Raw genomic sequence first — 17,460 nt, 5'->3', positions numbered from 1 at the left:
AAAGGGAGGTTGGCAACTGGACAGTAATTACTGTGCTTAAGATATTCAGAATCTAGGGGTGGTTTCTTAAGCAGCAATCTTATCACTGCCTCCTTCAAACTGGCAAGATCCAGTCACTCTTGTAAAGAGGCATATCCCTGGTCCAGACAGCTGTCTCCTCCCTGCTGGATTTTTTCAGCCAGCAGGGACAAGTGTCCAGAGCTCAGGTAGTCACCCAAACCAGTCCAAGTGCCTTATCCACATCCTTGATAAACACATATGCAATTGATCATTCTGAGAACTGATATTAATGTTTGTACAGTAATGTCTCTCTGATTCCTGCATTCAAATATGTAGATTTAAGCCAGCCACTGTGCTGATCAGATAAACTTGCATCCAGACTGGTGGTTACTCTCTTTCCAACAATAGCATTTTGGGTTGTAAAAGAATTTTGTAAAAATAAAAAAGAAGAAAAAGACTACCATACTCATACAGCTCTACTGCTGCAATTACTATGTAAACAAACATCCCTCGAATCATCTTTCTGACAGGGTTTACATTCCCAATAATTTATCAATGTTTGATATGCCAACAGCTGCCCACCGTAGGGGACTATTAGATTTACTGCGGCGTCTGCGAAAGAGATTTGTGGAGGAGGTAAAAACCTGAGTCAGAAGCAAATGGGACAGACGAGAATCACAGACATGTCCACAAGAATCATTTTGTTGCTGCAGGAACACAAATAGGTTGCTAGTAACTATCACCATCTAGAGGTTAGAGACAAATAAAACTTAGCCATTCCTTCCCCCAAAAGATTCACATAGCTTTTCTGTGGTGTACCAAAGCTCTAACACAAACCCCACAAACACTGTCAATTCCAGGGTGGGTAGGGGGGGGAAAAATAGGGCAGGCAGCTTAGAAACACACACAGAGGGAGAGGTTTCGTTGCACTTAACTGCTTGATTTGATTGTGGTTACTACATTTACCATTTTTACCTATCTGAAAAATGGCACTGCTGCCTAAGCCTAAAGGTTATAATTGGGGGGGGGGAATAAACAAAACAATTGTTCACATTGCATTGTGTGTTTTGATGCCTTTGTTGTCCTCATTATACTTTAGCAGAGCAGCTTGTAAAATTCTGAAAGGCGAAAAATATATATGCTGAGGCCCTTGTGAATGAATTGTGAATTGAATTAGAACAGAACGACTTCCTTTTTTTCGGAGGTGGTGAAATTGGAACTGAAATTGATTCCTTATTTGGGGGAGGGGATGAGATGAACTGGAACTGGAAACAATTCTCTTTTAAAGTGAACTTTCCAAATGCTGATTCATGGCCCTTTACATGAAACGGAGGAAGAAGCATTTTTCTTTGCAGCGACCCAAAGATGGCAGCTTGGCAAGACCCGTGCGCTTAATGGGATTTTGCACAGTAAAAAGGGAGATAACTGTGATGCAATATTATATGCTGGCACATATGCTTTGCCTACGAAAACACCAACAAAATAAAATACATTGCAAAAAAGAAAAGAAAAAGAGACTGGTGTTTGGGGAGACTTTTCCGCACGTTATTATTTATCGTGATGAATGCGCAAGGCGCTCTTCAGAGCAGAAAGAGGCGTTCATCCTACAAGATGGATTTTTCCTGGTAGCATGGTATGCAGCATTCTAAATCTCAACTACGATAAGATTACTGTCACCTTTTAATAGGAAGTGCTACCGAAATAATAACTGCTTATACACCCTGGGATTAGTGTCTTTGTCTGACTTGTATGTTGGCGATAATCTCTCTCTCTCTCTCTCTCTCTCTCTCTCTCTCTTAACTTTGAACAGTAACAAGAAGAGCTTTACAACCAAAGCAGTGCTTCCTTTTGCATCAATTATTTTGATACGTTTATATGAATGTTTGTTTCCAATATGTTCATACAGACAAGATTTAGAAGTTCTACTCAAGCTTTTTCTGGTGGATGGTCTGCACAGATCTACCTCGTGGCTTGGCAAAATGGGAGAAGTCTGCAAGTCATTTTCGCACCACTTTCCTACTCAGCGGCCTGTAATGCTATAGTTCTGCAGGCAGCAGCCATTGCACCTGGGCCACAACAGATGGGGAGAAGGGACAATGGGACTAACTCCATCAGCTTCCATTTGACTCCTCCCCTCCCACCTTGTCTCCCTTCAAGCTGCTTGTTTTCCTCTTCATCTGTTTTTCCTCATGTTGCATAATGCGAGCCAGGGTTCAAAACTCCCTTTGTTCTAGGCACTTTTTGCGACAGGGAATTTAATTAGCGAGATAAGTTTCTGAGCTCTGGCCATAGTACTGTGCTTAAGACTTCAGTTTAAAACTGCAGAGTGGAAGGAAAGGAGGACCTTTTTCTGTTTCCCCACTTCCAGTTACTCTCTGAAGACTGGAGAAGAGACCCTCTGAAGAGTATTAGGGGGGTGGGCAGGGGAAGGACTAGACCATGTGATAAATGAACATAATATTTTTGCTGCAGTTCATTCATTTGCAGCTTTGTATTCTTCTTATTAAAAAAGTGCACCTAGACACTCCATTGTTGCGCCATTTAGCTCCTAGCTTCCATACCGCAGTTTCTAACACTGATGGGAGCTACAGTCACTCAACATCTAGACAGCACCATGTTGGCTGCCCCTGATGTACAGCATTCCAAACCTACTACAGATGAACAGAATCCGTTCCGGAAGTCTGTTTGACTTCCAAAACGTTTGGGAACCTAGGCATGGCCTCTGATTGGCTGAAGGAAGCTTCTGCGGCCAATTGGAAGCTGTGGAAGCCGCGATGGGTGTTCAGGTTCCAAAGAACATTCACAAACCGGGACAAACACTTCCAGGTTTGCGGCATTCGGGAGCCAAAACGTTTGTCTCGCAAGGCGTTCAACTTGCGAGGTACGACTGTAGATATAATGGGACACAAAGTAAGGTTACAAAAGAACAGTTGTGGGGAAACCTAGTTTCTAACTCAAGGAAATACTTCGTACGACTCTTTCTATATCCATAGAAATAATTTCTCAAGAAAGAACCTGTATTATAGAAAGTAAAAAGAATTCCTTAGGTAGTACTATTAATACATCACTCCTTTTGGAAAGCACTAGGGACCAATTTGGACAGGGTATTTTTTTCCTCAGACACATTAAAATTGGGACTTATTTTTAGCATTTCTCACCGAACATTTATGTAAAACAGAGGTGAGAAGAGTTCAGGATTTTTACGCGCAGAATACTTGCTATTCATTGTTTGAATTTCGAACCAGACACCTATGCAATGACTCCCCCCCCCCCCATGTGTACACACACACATATGAGATCATTCCCTTTGGGAATAATAATTTTGGAGAAAGAAAAAGAAAATGTCAAGCAGATAAGGGAACGGCTCCAACCGGATTGCTTAAGAATGACCATAAATAGCATTTTTTAAACATCTACAAAACTAGGCAGTTTATACCCTAAAAAATTATAAAATGCCAGAAGCCCATTTGGGAGGCTCCGTTGGGAGGAAGGGTGGGATACAAATGTAGTGAATAAATAAGAGAGCTTCAAAATTCTATGCCAGCTAGAGTTTGGATTTGATATCCCACTTTATCACTACCCGAAGGAGTCTCAAAGCAGCTAACATTCTCCTTTCCCTTCCTCCCCCACAACAAACACTCTGTGAGGTGAGTGGGGCTGAGAGACTTCAGAGAAGTGTGACTGGCCCAAGGTCACCCAGCAGCTGCATGTGGAGGAGCGGAGACGCGAACCCGGTTCCCCAGATTACGAGTCCACCGCTCTTAACCACTACACCACACTGGCTCCAGCTTTTCCGAGATGCCATCAGGTTCAGGTCTAGTTGGCAGGCTGAGGCAGACGGTGAGGAGGAGATGGAAGCTGAGTGCAGAGGCCCTCTCCTTTCACCAGATTCAGTGGCTTTGGATGGAAAAGTAGGGATCTCTTCAGCTTCTGACACCTCCTCCTCCCAGTCTGGTCCATCTTCTCCTTCTGACCACTCATCACCATCCCACCACCAATCCCCAGGCTCTGAGTCTTCTTCCCCTGGAAATTCCCCAGCTGGGGCCTCCCACCATTCCTCTGCATCCAAGCATTCCATGACACCAATCTTGTTGAGTGGAGCAACTTGGCTGCACACAAGTGACACCCGAGCTGAGAGAACTGCACTAGCTACTAGGCCATGTTCAAAGCCCTGAAGAACGCAGGACCAAGCTACCATAAAGACCACCTACCCCATATTCAGATCTGTAAGATCATTTAGATCAGGGGTTCCCAAACTATGGTCTGTGGTTTGCAGGCTTCCTTCAGGTGGTCCATGGTGTGTCTAAAGAACACTTACAATCTGAATTCTACAGAATTCTATGGAATTCAATTTTGAATTCTGCTCTGTGGAATTCAAATTTGTAATACACCAAAACACAATAAAGGAAAAGAAACAACAGAAGTAGCAATCATACAAGCACAGCAAATTATAATTGCTGCAGCAGATAGAAAAAATAGACAGTCCACAAAGACCCTCAACAATTTTCCTACAAACCAACCTGTGGGGTATAAGCTCAGAATTGGAATCTATTTATATACAAACAATCAAAGCTTTACTAGAAAGTTCATTGCTTTTGGCTTAAATGCGTAGCAGTTTAATTTTGCAAAAGTTACTTGTGGGACTTCTGAATTCTACACCCCCTTCAAATTCCACAATCTCCCTTAGCTGTCTAGGTCTCAGGGTTCCCCATTTGTGCTGCAACATCAAAGGAGAAGAGGAAATGGCTTAAGAAGAGGCAGAACAAGCAGAAAGTTAAGAAGCCAAATGTACTCCCAAGTATATTCATTGGTAACGGTACATTTATCAATGGCATTAGATAAATGTCCATTGTACTACAGTCAATTGCTGTTAGCTACACATCAAAGAAACAAATCTTACACATTAATAGGACCTAAGAAATTATTATGAAGAAGAATATTTAAAACATCAAATCAGAGCATGAGAAGAAAGCCAGGATCTCTGTTGCAATCCGTCACACTTTAATTAATCTTCGCATGCATTTAGAACTCCACCCCAAGCAAGATATTTTGCTGTTCCAAATGTAACACACTTATTAATGACATTAAAGCATCACAACTTTCTTACATACTGGCATACAACTGCACTCTACATAACCAAAGAACCATATCAACGTAAATCAAAGCTGAGACATTTCAGCTATTACCAGGCCTGTGAATGACTGAAGACACTTTAGTAAAATACTTGGAAGAGCTCAATGGAATCCACCACCACCGCCCTAAAAAAAGAGAGAGATCCCTTAAAAGTCATGAAACTCACCTGGTAGACATGAAACGCGTTGGCTGCTTTTCCACGCAGAAAGACCGAGGGGATCCAGACATTTATAAGAGCTCGATTAGATCTGAGGAAAAAGAGCCACAAAGCTCTCTGTATGTGCAATCCTGAAACAAGGTACAATGTAGTAAACCAGAAGTGGGGAGCCTGTGGTTCTCCAGGTGCTGATGGGACTCAAACACCCATCAGTTCCAGCCGGTATGACAGACAGGGATGATGGGAGTTGTAGTCCAGAAATGTCCGGAAGGCCAGAGGTTCCCCCACACCTATAATAAGCTGCAAGCAGGGCCTAGTGGGTGGTTATATTATTTGCCAACCTGCCCCCTCAAAAGGGATACGTGGGATAATATTGCAAATAAACTGTGCATTAGTTATACTGTAGGCTGTGGATATCCTCACATATAAGAATTTGATTCATTATTTCATTATTTCTTCCCTCGGAGCCACTGCAAAGAGGTCAGATCAAGTCTCAAACCTTCTACCAAGAAGTATCTGAAGAAGTGTGCTTGCACACGAAAGCTCATACCAAGAACTAACTTAGTTGGTCTTAAAGGTGCTACTGGAAGGATTTTTTTTATTTTGACTATGGCAGACCAACACGGCTACCTATCTGTAACTGGAACCATGGAAGGCACCACATTGAGCCGCATGAAATGGAAGTCCATCAACCTCACCAAGGTATCTGAAGAAGTGTGCTTGCACACGAAAGCTCATACCAAGAACTAACTTAGTTGGTCTTAAAGGTGCTACTGGAAGGATTTTTTTTATTTTGACTATGGCAGACCAACACGGCTACCTATCTGTAACTGGAACCATGGAAGGCACCACATTGAGCCGCATGAAATGGAAGTCCATCAACCTCACCAAGGTATCTGAAGAAGTGTGCTTGCACACGAAAGCTCATACCAAGAACTAACTTAGTTGGTCTTAAAGGTGCTACTGGAAGGATTTTTTTTATTTTGACCTTCTACCAACTTACATTTCAAAATCGGACAAGCTCTGGTCCTCAGATGTTTGGCTCAGATCTCCAGGAACCTGCAGTTGAAAGAAGAGGGGATTAAATTGTGTTTAAGCAACGGTATTGCCTATCTGGTTGACTCAAAGCGCAGAGATATGGGACTGGACACTCCCAAAAACGAATATCTAAAAGCAGTAGGAGCAATGTCACTTTCCACCCCAGTGGCCTCTATCAGAACAGAAGTCTGGGTAACACTTCTGGAATTTTGTATGTTATGTGTATATTCTCATACCACTTTAAACTTCATATATATAAAGTAATGGAAGACAGATGCTTAAATAAAGTTTCTCACCTCTTACCCAACCTATCACTGGACAGGGCTGTTGTGAAAATAAACTGGAAGAACTCCATGTACATCACCCAGAGGATACAAACATAAAAAAATAAAACTAATAAATCACATGGTCTTAAAGGTCTCACATCTGTTTTATCACTAGACGGGGTTCACTGCAATCTGTCTTCCTGACTGGGTAGCCTTTTAACTCACTTTCTTTCTTTCTTTTCCTGCAAGGAGAAAGCTTTCTGAAGAACCTCAGTTAACACATTTGCACTAGTGATGGTACCTGATTAAAGAAATTGGGTTTTGATAAAACAATTTAAATTTGTATACTGGGGGGGGGGGGAGAGATATTCCTCTCGTGGGATGCCAATTTGGGAGACACGTTCTCACGTCTAATTAACTCTTCTGACAAATTCCAACCACAGTTACCTAAGAAATAAGCACCATATTCTATATGAGTTGATGCTTAATTATCCTTCTGATTTTTAGAATCAGATTTTTTTTTTTTAAAAAAAGAAAGTGCCTAGATTTTTTTAGCATGCACAATAATAACCTTCAAAGCAAGCACCGCACCACTGCATTTTGGACATCAGTAACTCTAGCACCAGGCGACCTTTAAATCGGTGTCCTTTAAAATGCAGTACCTTCTGATGTAATTATGCCCCCATTATCTCTGCCATCAAAAGTTGCTGATTATTTTACCTAGAGGAGTTTCAGGTTAGGGAGCTGAAGGAATTATTCATGAAGCATCTAACCTTTGCAAGAGACATTTAGATAATTGTGATTGGCGCTAATGCAGCTCTAAGAGCACAATCTTTCACAGCAAGTTGTCTAACATTCCCGCCCCACTTCTTTGTGGTCCAATCTGACCCTCCACTAAGCCCCCATGGATGACATGTAATGGGGATGGCTACTGTGGCCAAGACTGAAATATTACATACATGGAACAGAGGGGTTGTGTCTTTCTTAGGTCAGGCCTTGTTCATTTCAGGAAGATATATACAACTAAACACAGAAGAAAACTCCCTCAGAACTCAACAGCCAATGAGGGTAGAGTATTCCCTCACTGAACATCATGCCCCTCTGACCGGTTACTAAGCAACACCTCCACCCATCTCTCTCTTGGCTGGTTGGCTTAAACATTAACCCTTAAGTTGCAAACTGAATGATCAGTGCAGCTGACCTTAAAATGGGGTGGGGGGCATGATTTTAAAAGCCTATCCCCAGCTCTCTGGGATTTCTGCCACTGATGTCCTGTGGCAAGTACATGAAAAACAGCACTACCAACCCATCCAGAAAGTGTGCTACCAGGCAGTATCAGATGTGACTGAACCTACATCAGGGGTGTGGGTGTGTGTGTGGTGTAGCTTCTCCAGGAAGAACGGGTCTAATATTAAGGCTGAATGGTAATATACCGTTTGCTGATTAATTCAGTGTGGGCTTGGTGGCAGAAACACCAGATGGGATCATCATCATCAACCGAGACCCCTAGCACATCTGCTGCAGATGCAATTGGACATTAAAGTCATCCATTGAAAACTAACGTCCCGATTCCCATTATTGTACCTCGATTTCAGCCCCGCAGGGGTACATTCATAAGTAGCAGCAATCACAAAGGAACAACAGGGAGAAATAACTCACGGTAAGATCTTCACTGCGCATACAGACTCACTTTCAATGCACCTTTCCTGACTTCAATGAGGAAGTCATTTGCAAGAGTTTTGGAGGAAGCCTAAGTCATTATGCTAATGCAATGTGATTTTAGATGTACATATTTTCCTCTGTGTTGTGCAGCAACCATGGAAAGGGGCCAAAAATCACGATGAACAAAATTTCTGCCTTGAAAAACTCCAGTGATGCAGGTGAACAGTGCTGAACAACAACCTACTGATCAACACCCATTTGCTATGAGATTATAAAGGTATTGTTCAGAATATTTTACCAATTATTTATTATCATAAACCAGCATTCATATAGCATGTTGAACTGTATTCAGAGAACATACCCTAAGAAGGCTTTCCCAAACTTGGGTCTCCAGCTGTTTTTGGACTACAGTTCCCATCATCTCTGACCACTGGTCCTGCTAGCTAGGGATGATGAGAGTTCTAGTCCAACAACACCTGGAGACCCAAGTTTGGGAAACCTTGCCCTATGAATACTTACAAACAGAGGCAAGTCATTAACTTCATAATGCAGATTGGCTGGGAAGGAGCCCTGGGGCTGATGAATAGCAGCTTACCTAAAGCCATACAGACTGTTCATGCCTCTCTAAGGCCCCACACAAACTGGGGACATCACATCTCTCCCACTTAGCCACTCCATTGCCAAAGCTACCCTGTTTTCTTGGAAGATGATGTGAATGTTATTACGCAGCTTTTAAAAGAGGAAACCTCCAATATTAACCCTCTCGGCCCCTATAACTGGCAGGTGAGGCCTCAATTGGTGATGCCACCTCTGGGAGCAGCTAAGATGCTATTGACCCATCATGATAGAAGCTTCTCAGTGGAAGTTCCCCATATAATAATAATATTTTTTTTATTTATATCCTGCCCTCCCCAGCCGAAGCCAGGCTCAGAGCGGCTAACAACAATAAAAGTAACACAGCATTCTAAAATCAATTCATTTTAAAATCAATTCAAAATCAAATGAATGGCAACATTTGTGAGATGCCAACCATGGCGAGGTGCATCTGTCTCCTTCATTACAGTGGTACCTCTGTTTACGAACTTAATCCGTTCCTGAGGTCCATTCTTAAACCGAATCCGTTCTTAAAACGAGGCGCACTTTCTCTAATGAGGCCTCCCACTGCCGGTGCCCTTCCACCATTCAGTTTCTGTTTGTAGACCAAGGTAAGATTCTCAAACCAGAACACTACTTCCGGTTTGCAGAGTTCGTAAACCAAATCATTCATAAACAGGACTGTTCTTAAGCCAAGGTACCACTGTATTGACTTCCAAGTGGAAATTGAAAACATTAGCTAGGCACTTGATGGCTGAAAGACACTGTATCTGACAATGTTGGTGAGAGAAAGCTTTTAAGTGTAACTGCTTTAAGAATGTTTTTAACAGTGACGATTCTGAAAAAGTTTTAACTGTCACTCGGGTCAGTCAGAATCGTGGCTGAGTGGGAATTTGAACCATGGTCTCCCAAGTCCTGGTTCAGAAATTCTAACCACTGTACCTCTCTGCCATTGATTCATGTCTTACAACACCATTGTGGTCCAGCAGGGGACAGAATAATTTTAAAAACAACAACACAGAAAGTGGAGAAGCAGAAGAAGAGAAAAGTTGAAAGAAAAGGGAGTGAGGCTCACTGGGAGGAAGAACAAGCTCCGTTCTCTACCTAGGAAAGGGAAAGATCCGTATGTGTCTTTAAGCTTAGCACTAGTTTTGAATGGTCCAAAAGTTTCCCTGCAACTGTTGCGCAGAAATCACTTAAAGACCTCTTCGCAGCAAATTATACTCAATTTTCTTGAAGGGTGATTAATCAGCAGCAATTAAGTACCAGGTTACTTACAACAGAAATACATCTTGCATACACATTTCAATATATTCCCTTCATTTTGCACCAGCTGATGCAGAATAACTCGCAAACACTTCATATCATTATGGCCTAGGAATTCGGAGGCAGTATTAAACGCGGGCATTTAGTTTAGAGTTGGTCTTTCAAAAAGAAAGTCTGGGTAGAAAAAGTGAGTACAAATATGCTAAGAGGAGGCAAAACCACACTAGATAGATAGCAAAACTGCTATGCCCCCCCCTTCATAAAAGAGTGTTCCTAGTACTTTTCATTTATATTACTGCTTTTCTATATTTACAGCTCTAGCACAACCTGGAAACTGAACCAGATTTTTTAATATCTAGCTGCTTCACTCCATGATGAATATAAAGGGACAGAGGGAATCTTACACTTTACATTCCCTTCCCTTCAGCTATGAATAGCTTAAATATGTTGTATTGATGGAGAGTGCATATTATTCCACATTTCTCCAAAGCTGGACATCTTTAAAAATGCATTTGAAGCTAAGGGTACTTCGATGACTAGGAGGAATGAAGTGATTAAACAACATTATTTCAGCTGGAGACTTTTGGCATTTATCATCTGATGCTTTAAAGACATTTTGCAACGGGGGGGGGCAGGAGGGAATGGAGAGCATCAGAGCACATGCTTTAGGTGCACAAACAGGTAACAGACCTACACATATAGAATGAAGTCGCAGAGTTAGACCAAGACCCTCAAGAACAACCAGCAGTCAAAGTAGACCAGTGATGGCCAAACTTGGCCCTCCAGCTGTTTTGGGACTACGACGCCCATCATCCTTAGCTAACAGGACCAGTGGTCAGGGATGATGGGAACTGTAGTCCCAAACCAGCTGGAGGGCCAAGTTTGGCCATCACTGAAGTAGATAGTACTGGCCTAAATGGGTCCGTGTATTATACTCTGTTCGCGTTGGAGGTAAAATCTCATTTGCTTCAACACAGGGTCTTTCTCCCCCCTAAGCAAAATTGCAAATGGCGGTGATAAGTTCCCAATTGGGACCACCCTCGCCCCCACCCAATAGTAGGGGGTCCCATGCTGGGTCAGAGCGCTCCCGCTGGCAATTTATGTGAAACAAAATGGCTTGCATTAAATGGCACAGAAATATACTAACGTATTATCTAGCTTGGTCCTGAGACAGGTCCTTGTGTCCCAGGTATGGGGAATCCTTGGCCCTCCCTTGAAAAGGGCAAAGAACTGAAGGAGGAAGTTGGAAGTGCAACGCTCTTTCACGCTTCCTCTTTCATATCTATGGTCTCTTCAAAGCTCGGATTAATTCCACTGGATGCAGGTGAAACCTGTACCTGTTTATGCACACCCAAATACTCTCTTCTTCTGGCTTTTCTTTTGGGGGGGTAATTTAGGGGAACGGCAGAGAAGTGACCAGAGAAGACGGTATCCATGACACTTGCTCAAAAATCAAAACATGCCCACAGCCCCCCAAAATGGGGGGTTTTAACCCCGGTTTATATAATGACCAGGGACGTGGGTGGCGCTGTGGGTTAAACCACAGAGCCTAGGACTTGCTGATCAGAAGGTCGGCGGTTTGAATCCCCGCAACGGGGTGAGCTCCCGTCGCTCAGTCCCAGCTCCTGCCAACCTAGCAGTTTGAAAGCACGTCAAAGTGCAAGTAGATAAATAGGTTCCACTCTAGCGGGAAGGTAAACGGCGTTTCCGTGCGCTGCTTTGGTTCGCCAGAAGCGGCTTAGTCATGCTGGCCACATGACCCGGAAGCTGTACGCCGGCTCCCTCGGCCAATAAAGCGAGATGAGCGTCGCAACCCCAGAGTCACGATTGCACCTAATGGTCAGGGGTCCCTTTACCTTTACCTTTATATAATGACCACACTAAGCAGAGAGAACAGAAAGCAAAGGAACACAGACTCAAAATCCCTCTTCCTACTCCAGCCACTTGCTCCGTATTTCCCTGCCACTCGCAACATGCCATCTACCACCAGCTCCCCAGTAGGAAGGATCCTGGTGGCTACTTATATGTAGATCATGTTTATTCATGTATTTTGATTTTACTTATATGCCACTTTAGAAGGATTTTACTTATATGCCACTTTAGAAGGTAGCTATTATTATTATTATTATTATTATTATTATTATTAATAATAATGTTCCACATTTAATAAGAATAACATAATAATCTCTACAATGTTTTTTTCTCATACCTTGCATTTATTAATGATTATATTATTTCTAACACTGTTAGAAAGGATGACATTTTGTGAGCAGTAGCTAGGCAACCTGCATAGCAAAACAACAGCATTTGCCGAATTTCTCCTGATCGCACAATTTGTTTGTTTTACCTGCAGTCTAGGTTTCCCTACTTACTGACAATCAAGAAATGATATTTCACAAGCAAGACTGAGGGTCAAAGTACACCCAGTAAGCAAATTTGATGCCCAATGTTCAGCTACGACTACGATGAAATTAAACAGAGCTATTCTGCTTACAAAATCCACCACTGGATGTACCATTAAGTTTAACTTGCCCTTAAGATTTCGTTCCAAAATTTATAGTTAGCAGTACCGCAATTAAACTCTAGTCCATGCCAATGTATTTGTGAAGCACATAATAAAGAATTCTGCCACCTAATTATTTTATATGGCTTCAAAAGGACAGGAGTCTGTTGCAAAGGACACCGTCTCCTTGTCATCCATCATAATCTTATTTATAATGATATCCACCCCCCCACAAACACTAGTTCTCCTCTTGAAGACATTCTGACTAAATTTACAGACCTACCAAATGGTGGGAGATCAGTTTGCAACTACATCAAGAAATCAGCCAGAAATGTCCCAGTTCTTAACACAGATGATGGCAATGAAGATGAAGGAAGGAAGACAGCGTCCATATAGCGCTGAGCGTTTTCTGTAATGGAAAATTTACCACTACTATATTTTTCTATGCCAGTGGGGGACCCATTTCTTTAAAAATGCATTTTCTACAAAATTAATGAATGAATAAAGAATACCTTTCAAAGTTAAGCTCTGGTATGGCCAAAGTTACCTATTTTGACAGGTGGCTTTCCTAAGACCCTCTTTATCCTGCTGTTCCATTCTGTAGGAGTGCTTGCATTTCTCACACTGTTTATGAAACCCCATGAATCTGCTGGACCCTTGCCACTTTCCTCAAACCATCTCCTCCTCTCCCCAGACGACACCCCTCTCCAGTCTAGCAACTGTTGCTTCTTCATTTTGGAAACCTAGGTGTGCGGCTGAAATAAAAAATTAAAAAATAGTCAAGTAGCACATTAGAGACCAATGACATTTATTCTAGGTCAGGGGTCCTCAAACTTTTTCAGCAGGGGGCCGGTCCACTGTCCCTCAGACCTTGTGGGGGGCCAGAATATTTGGGGCGGGAATGAACGAATTCCTATGCCCTACAAATAACCCAGAGATGCATTTTAAATAAAAGGACACATTCTACTCATGTAAAAACACGCTGATTCCCAGACCGTCCGTGGGCCAGATTTAGAAGGCGATTGGGCCAGATCCGGCCCCCAGGCCTTAGTTTGCCTACCCATGTTCTAGGTACAGTGGTACCTCGGGTTAAATACTTAATTCATTCTGGAGGTCCGTACTTAACCTGAAACTGTTCTTAACCTGAAGCACCGCTTTAGCTAATGGGGCCTCCTGCTGCCGCTGCGCCGCCAGAGCACGATTTCTGTTCTCATCCTGAAGCAAAGTTCTTAACCCAAGGTACTATTTCTGGGTCAGCGGAGTCTGTAACCTGAAGTGTATGTAACCTGAGGTACCACTGTATAAGCTTTCAGGTGCATGCACACTTCTTCAGATAGGTGTGTGGCCTTAGACTCCCAAAAGAGCCTTGCTGGGTAAGGCCAACTGCCCATCTAGTCCAGCATCCTGTTCTCACAATGGCCAAACAGATGCCTATGGGAAGCTGGCAAGCAGGACCTGAACACTGTAGCCTTCTCAATCCCCAGCAATGATCATTCAGAGACAAACTGCCTCTAACAATGGCAGTGGAAAATAGCCATAGATTTGCCCAGTACTCTTCTAAAACCACCCAGGTTGGTGGCCATCACTACATCTTGTGGGAGCAAACTTCACAACTGCAGCATCTACCAAAGAGTCTGTATAGTGAAAGCTATGGTTTTCCAGTAGTGATGTATGGAAGTGAGAGCTGGACCATAAAGAAGGCTGATCGCCGAAGAATTGATGCTTTTGAATTATGATGCTGGAGGAGACTCTTGAGAGTCCCATGGACTGCAAGAAGATCAAACCTCTCCATTCTGAAGGAAATCAGCCCTGAGTGCTCACTGGAAGGACAGATCCTGAAGCTGAGACTCCAATACTTTGGCCACCTCATGAGAAGAGAAGACTCCCTGGAAAAGACCCTGATGTTGGGAAAGATGGAGGGCACAAGGAGAAGGGGGTGACAGAGGACAAGATGGTTGGATAGTGTTCTCGAAGCTACCAACATGAGTTTGACCAAACTGCGGGAGGCAGTGGAAGACAGGAGTGCCTGGCGTGCTCTGGTCCATGGTGTCACGAAGAGTCGGACACGACGAAGCAACAACAACCAAAGATTTATTATGTCTACAATCTCTGTCTTGGAGCAGAGGCTGAAGACCTGGTCCTACAGTTACCAAGTTGTGCCTGATGAAGAGTTCTGGAGGACAAGGAAGATTGCCAATATCCTGTGATATGCTGGTTGTTTCCAATAAAATTATTGCCCAGCTATGGATTTTGAAGGGCTGCCCCACTACCCCTTATGGACCAACATGATTACCTTTGCTTTTTAAAGCAACAGTATTAGTTGCCTGTGGCAGTTTTCAATTTCTTGCTTGCCTTGGGCCATTCAAGTTTTGATATTCTTCCTTTTCTCAAAACCAGATCAGACCATCTCAGGTTTTGTGTTAGCCAAAGTAGGATGGACTGAATTTTGGCATCTAATTTTGTGAACTTTAATCACTGTGGATGTGTTGTAGATTACTCACTGTAGAAGAATGAGCACAGCTGCCCAGTCTCCTTTGCGTACAGGGCATTTGCATTCTTACGGATGTAAATAAAACTGGCAGCTCAATAGATTTTGCTGCCACACTCGCCAGATTAACACCAGCAAAATATATTTGTGTTCTCCAGTGAGAAGATAGAAAAAATTCCTAGAAAGAGAAAGCTGTCTGTGGTTATCAAAGCCTCCCACACCCACGTGTCTCACTGCTATTTTAATTTTTCCACCTCCCCCTTTCCTGCCCTTGCTGAGAAATTTGGGAACTGGTAGCAAACGCTTGTTTTAACAGCTGCTTATGCAACATTATCTGTTAGACACAGATTACTTTATCTTTAACCTCTTTCAAAATGTCTTATCCTCTACTTGGATAAATAAAGCCAAATGTTCAAAGAAATGACTTTTATATATATAAATAAAAGTCTCACATTTGAGCATCTGCACATTTATAAATATTTTTATAGAACTGTGAAGCTGGAAGGGACACCCAAGAGTCATCTAGTCAAAACCCTTCAATGCAGGAAATACAGCTAAACAATCCCTCACAGATAATAAATAAGAATAAGAATAAGAATTTTTTATTTGTACCCCGCTCTCCCCGGCCAGAGCCGGGCTCAGGGGGGCTAACACCTGTAAAATCACAATAAAAACGTAATAGGAGAGGGGGGAAAGAAAAAGAAAAATTAAAATACGGGTTAAAATACTATTTAAAATCCAGCCTCATTTTAATAGTAGCCCATAGTTCAAAACCATAAGGGGAGGGAAACATAAGGGTCAGACTGAGTCCAAACCAAAGGCCAGGCGGAACAGCTCTGTCTTGTAGGCCCTGCGGAAAGATGTCAAGTCCCGCAGGGCCCTAGTCTCTTGTGACAGAGCGTTCCACCAAGTCGGGGCCAGTACTGAAAAGGCCCTGGCCCTAGTTGAGACCAATCTAACCACCTTGCGACTTAGGACCTCCATTTGTGGACCTTAAGGTCCTCCACGGGGCAAACCAGGAGGGGCGGTCCCGATGGTACGTGGGTCCTTCCAACCTCTGTTTACGAATCTCTAAGGAAAATATCCAAAGGCCCATCTACTCCATCATCCTCTTTTCACAGTGGAAGCAGGACCTGAGCACAACAGCACCCTCTCCATATGCAATTCCCAGCAACTGGTATTCAGAGACATGCTGGAAGCAAGAACACAGCTGGGATGGATAGCAGCCATTAACAGCTTCATCCTCCAGGAATTTGTCTAAGCCTTTTTTTAAAAACCACCCAAATTCGTGGCCACCACTGCCTCCTGCAGGAGTGAGTTGAACAGTATAGCAGTACATTCTTTTGTCTATCCTGAACCTTCCAATGTTCAGCTTCAGAGGCCCTTTCTAGGACTTCAGTCTGGATAAACAGATCAAGATGACTATGGGTATTATACTATTTTTAAAAACCTACCGGTCCTCTCAAATCAATGAGTTCCTGTCTCATCTGAGTCACAAGAGCTTCTTTAGCCATCAAAGCGCGGTGCAGCCTCTCGTTGAATTCTATCAGTTCCCCGTGCATCTCCGCCACCTGGAAAACAAGCAATACCATTTATTTATTTTTGAAAGCCACTTCGTTTTTATACTGTCAACAAAAGAAACAACGTTAGTGGGCAGCAAATATACTGTGTGATATCAAGTAAGTACATTCTGCACACAGTGGCCAGGTTCCCATATAACGCGATAAGCCGTACTATGGCTGAGTGAGAATGTGCAAGTTTGCTGGAGAGGAGCTCACAGCCCTACCATTTCCTTTTTTGCTACTGCACAAAGATGAGCCAATATTGCATACCATCCGAACCAGGGCTTCTGGCAGAGCTCTTTCCTTGCTAGCCACAAAGTGCAGAAGAATGTAGAAACTGCCTTATATCAAGTCAGACTACTGCGTCCATCCAGCTCAGTACGGTGGTACCTCTGGTTACATACTTAATTCGTTCCGGATGTCCGTTCTTAACCTGAAACTGTTCTTAGCCTGAAGCACCACTTTAGCTAATGGGGCCTCCCGCTGCCAACGCGCCGCTGGAGAACGATTTCTGTTCTCATCCTGAAGCAAAGTACTTAACCCGAAGTACTATTTCTGGGTTAGCAGAGTCTGTAACCTGAAGCGTATGTAACCCAAGGTAGCACTGTACTATCTACACCATGGGTTGGCAAACTAAGCCCCGGGGGCCGGATCTGGCCCAATCGCCTTTTAAATCCGGTCTGGGGATGGTCCAGGAATCAGCGTGTTTTTACATGAGTAGAATGTGTGCTTTTATTTAAAATGCATCTCTGGGTTATTTGTGGGGCCTGCCTGGTGTTTTTGCAGGAGTA

At 43.1% G+C, this 17,460-nt stretch overlaps 1 protein-coding gene across 6 annotated transcripts in view; it reads right to left on the bottom strand.

The window, feature by feature from the left end:
* SNX29 (sorting nexin 29) overlaps positions 1–17,460 on the bottom strand; it is a 225,936-nt gene that overhangs the window by 106,698 nt on the left and 101,778 nt on the right. For all 6 annotated transcript variants that reach the window (XM_080981819.1, XM_080981821.1, XM_080981822.1 and 3 more), the window contains 3 exons: positions 16,562–16,678; positions 6,294–6,349; positions 5,300–5,381 (listed from right to left, as the gene is read on the bottom strand). In XM_080981819.1, the coding sequence (XP_080837945.1) occupies positions 5,300–5,381; positions 6,294–6,349; positions 16,562–16,678 (255 nt within the window). The remainder of the gene's footprint in view (positions 1–5,299; positions 5,382–6,293; positions 6,350–16,561; positions 16,679–17,460) is intronic.

This window comes from Podarcis pityusensis (assembly GCF_964106645.2).
Source record: "Podarcis pityusensis genome assembly, chromosome: 14".
Classification (NCBI taxonomy): Eukaryota; Metazoa; Chordata; class Lepidosauria; order Squamata; family Lacertidae; genus Podarcis; species Podarcis pityusensis.
The sequence above is the reverse complement of the archived record's forward strand: the minus strand, read 5'-3'. Positions and strand labels throughout refer to the sequence as shown.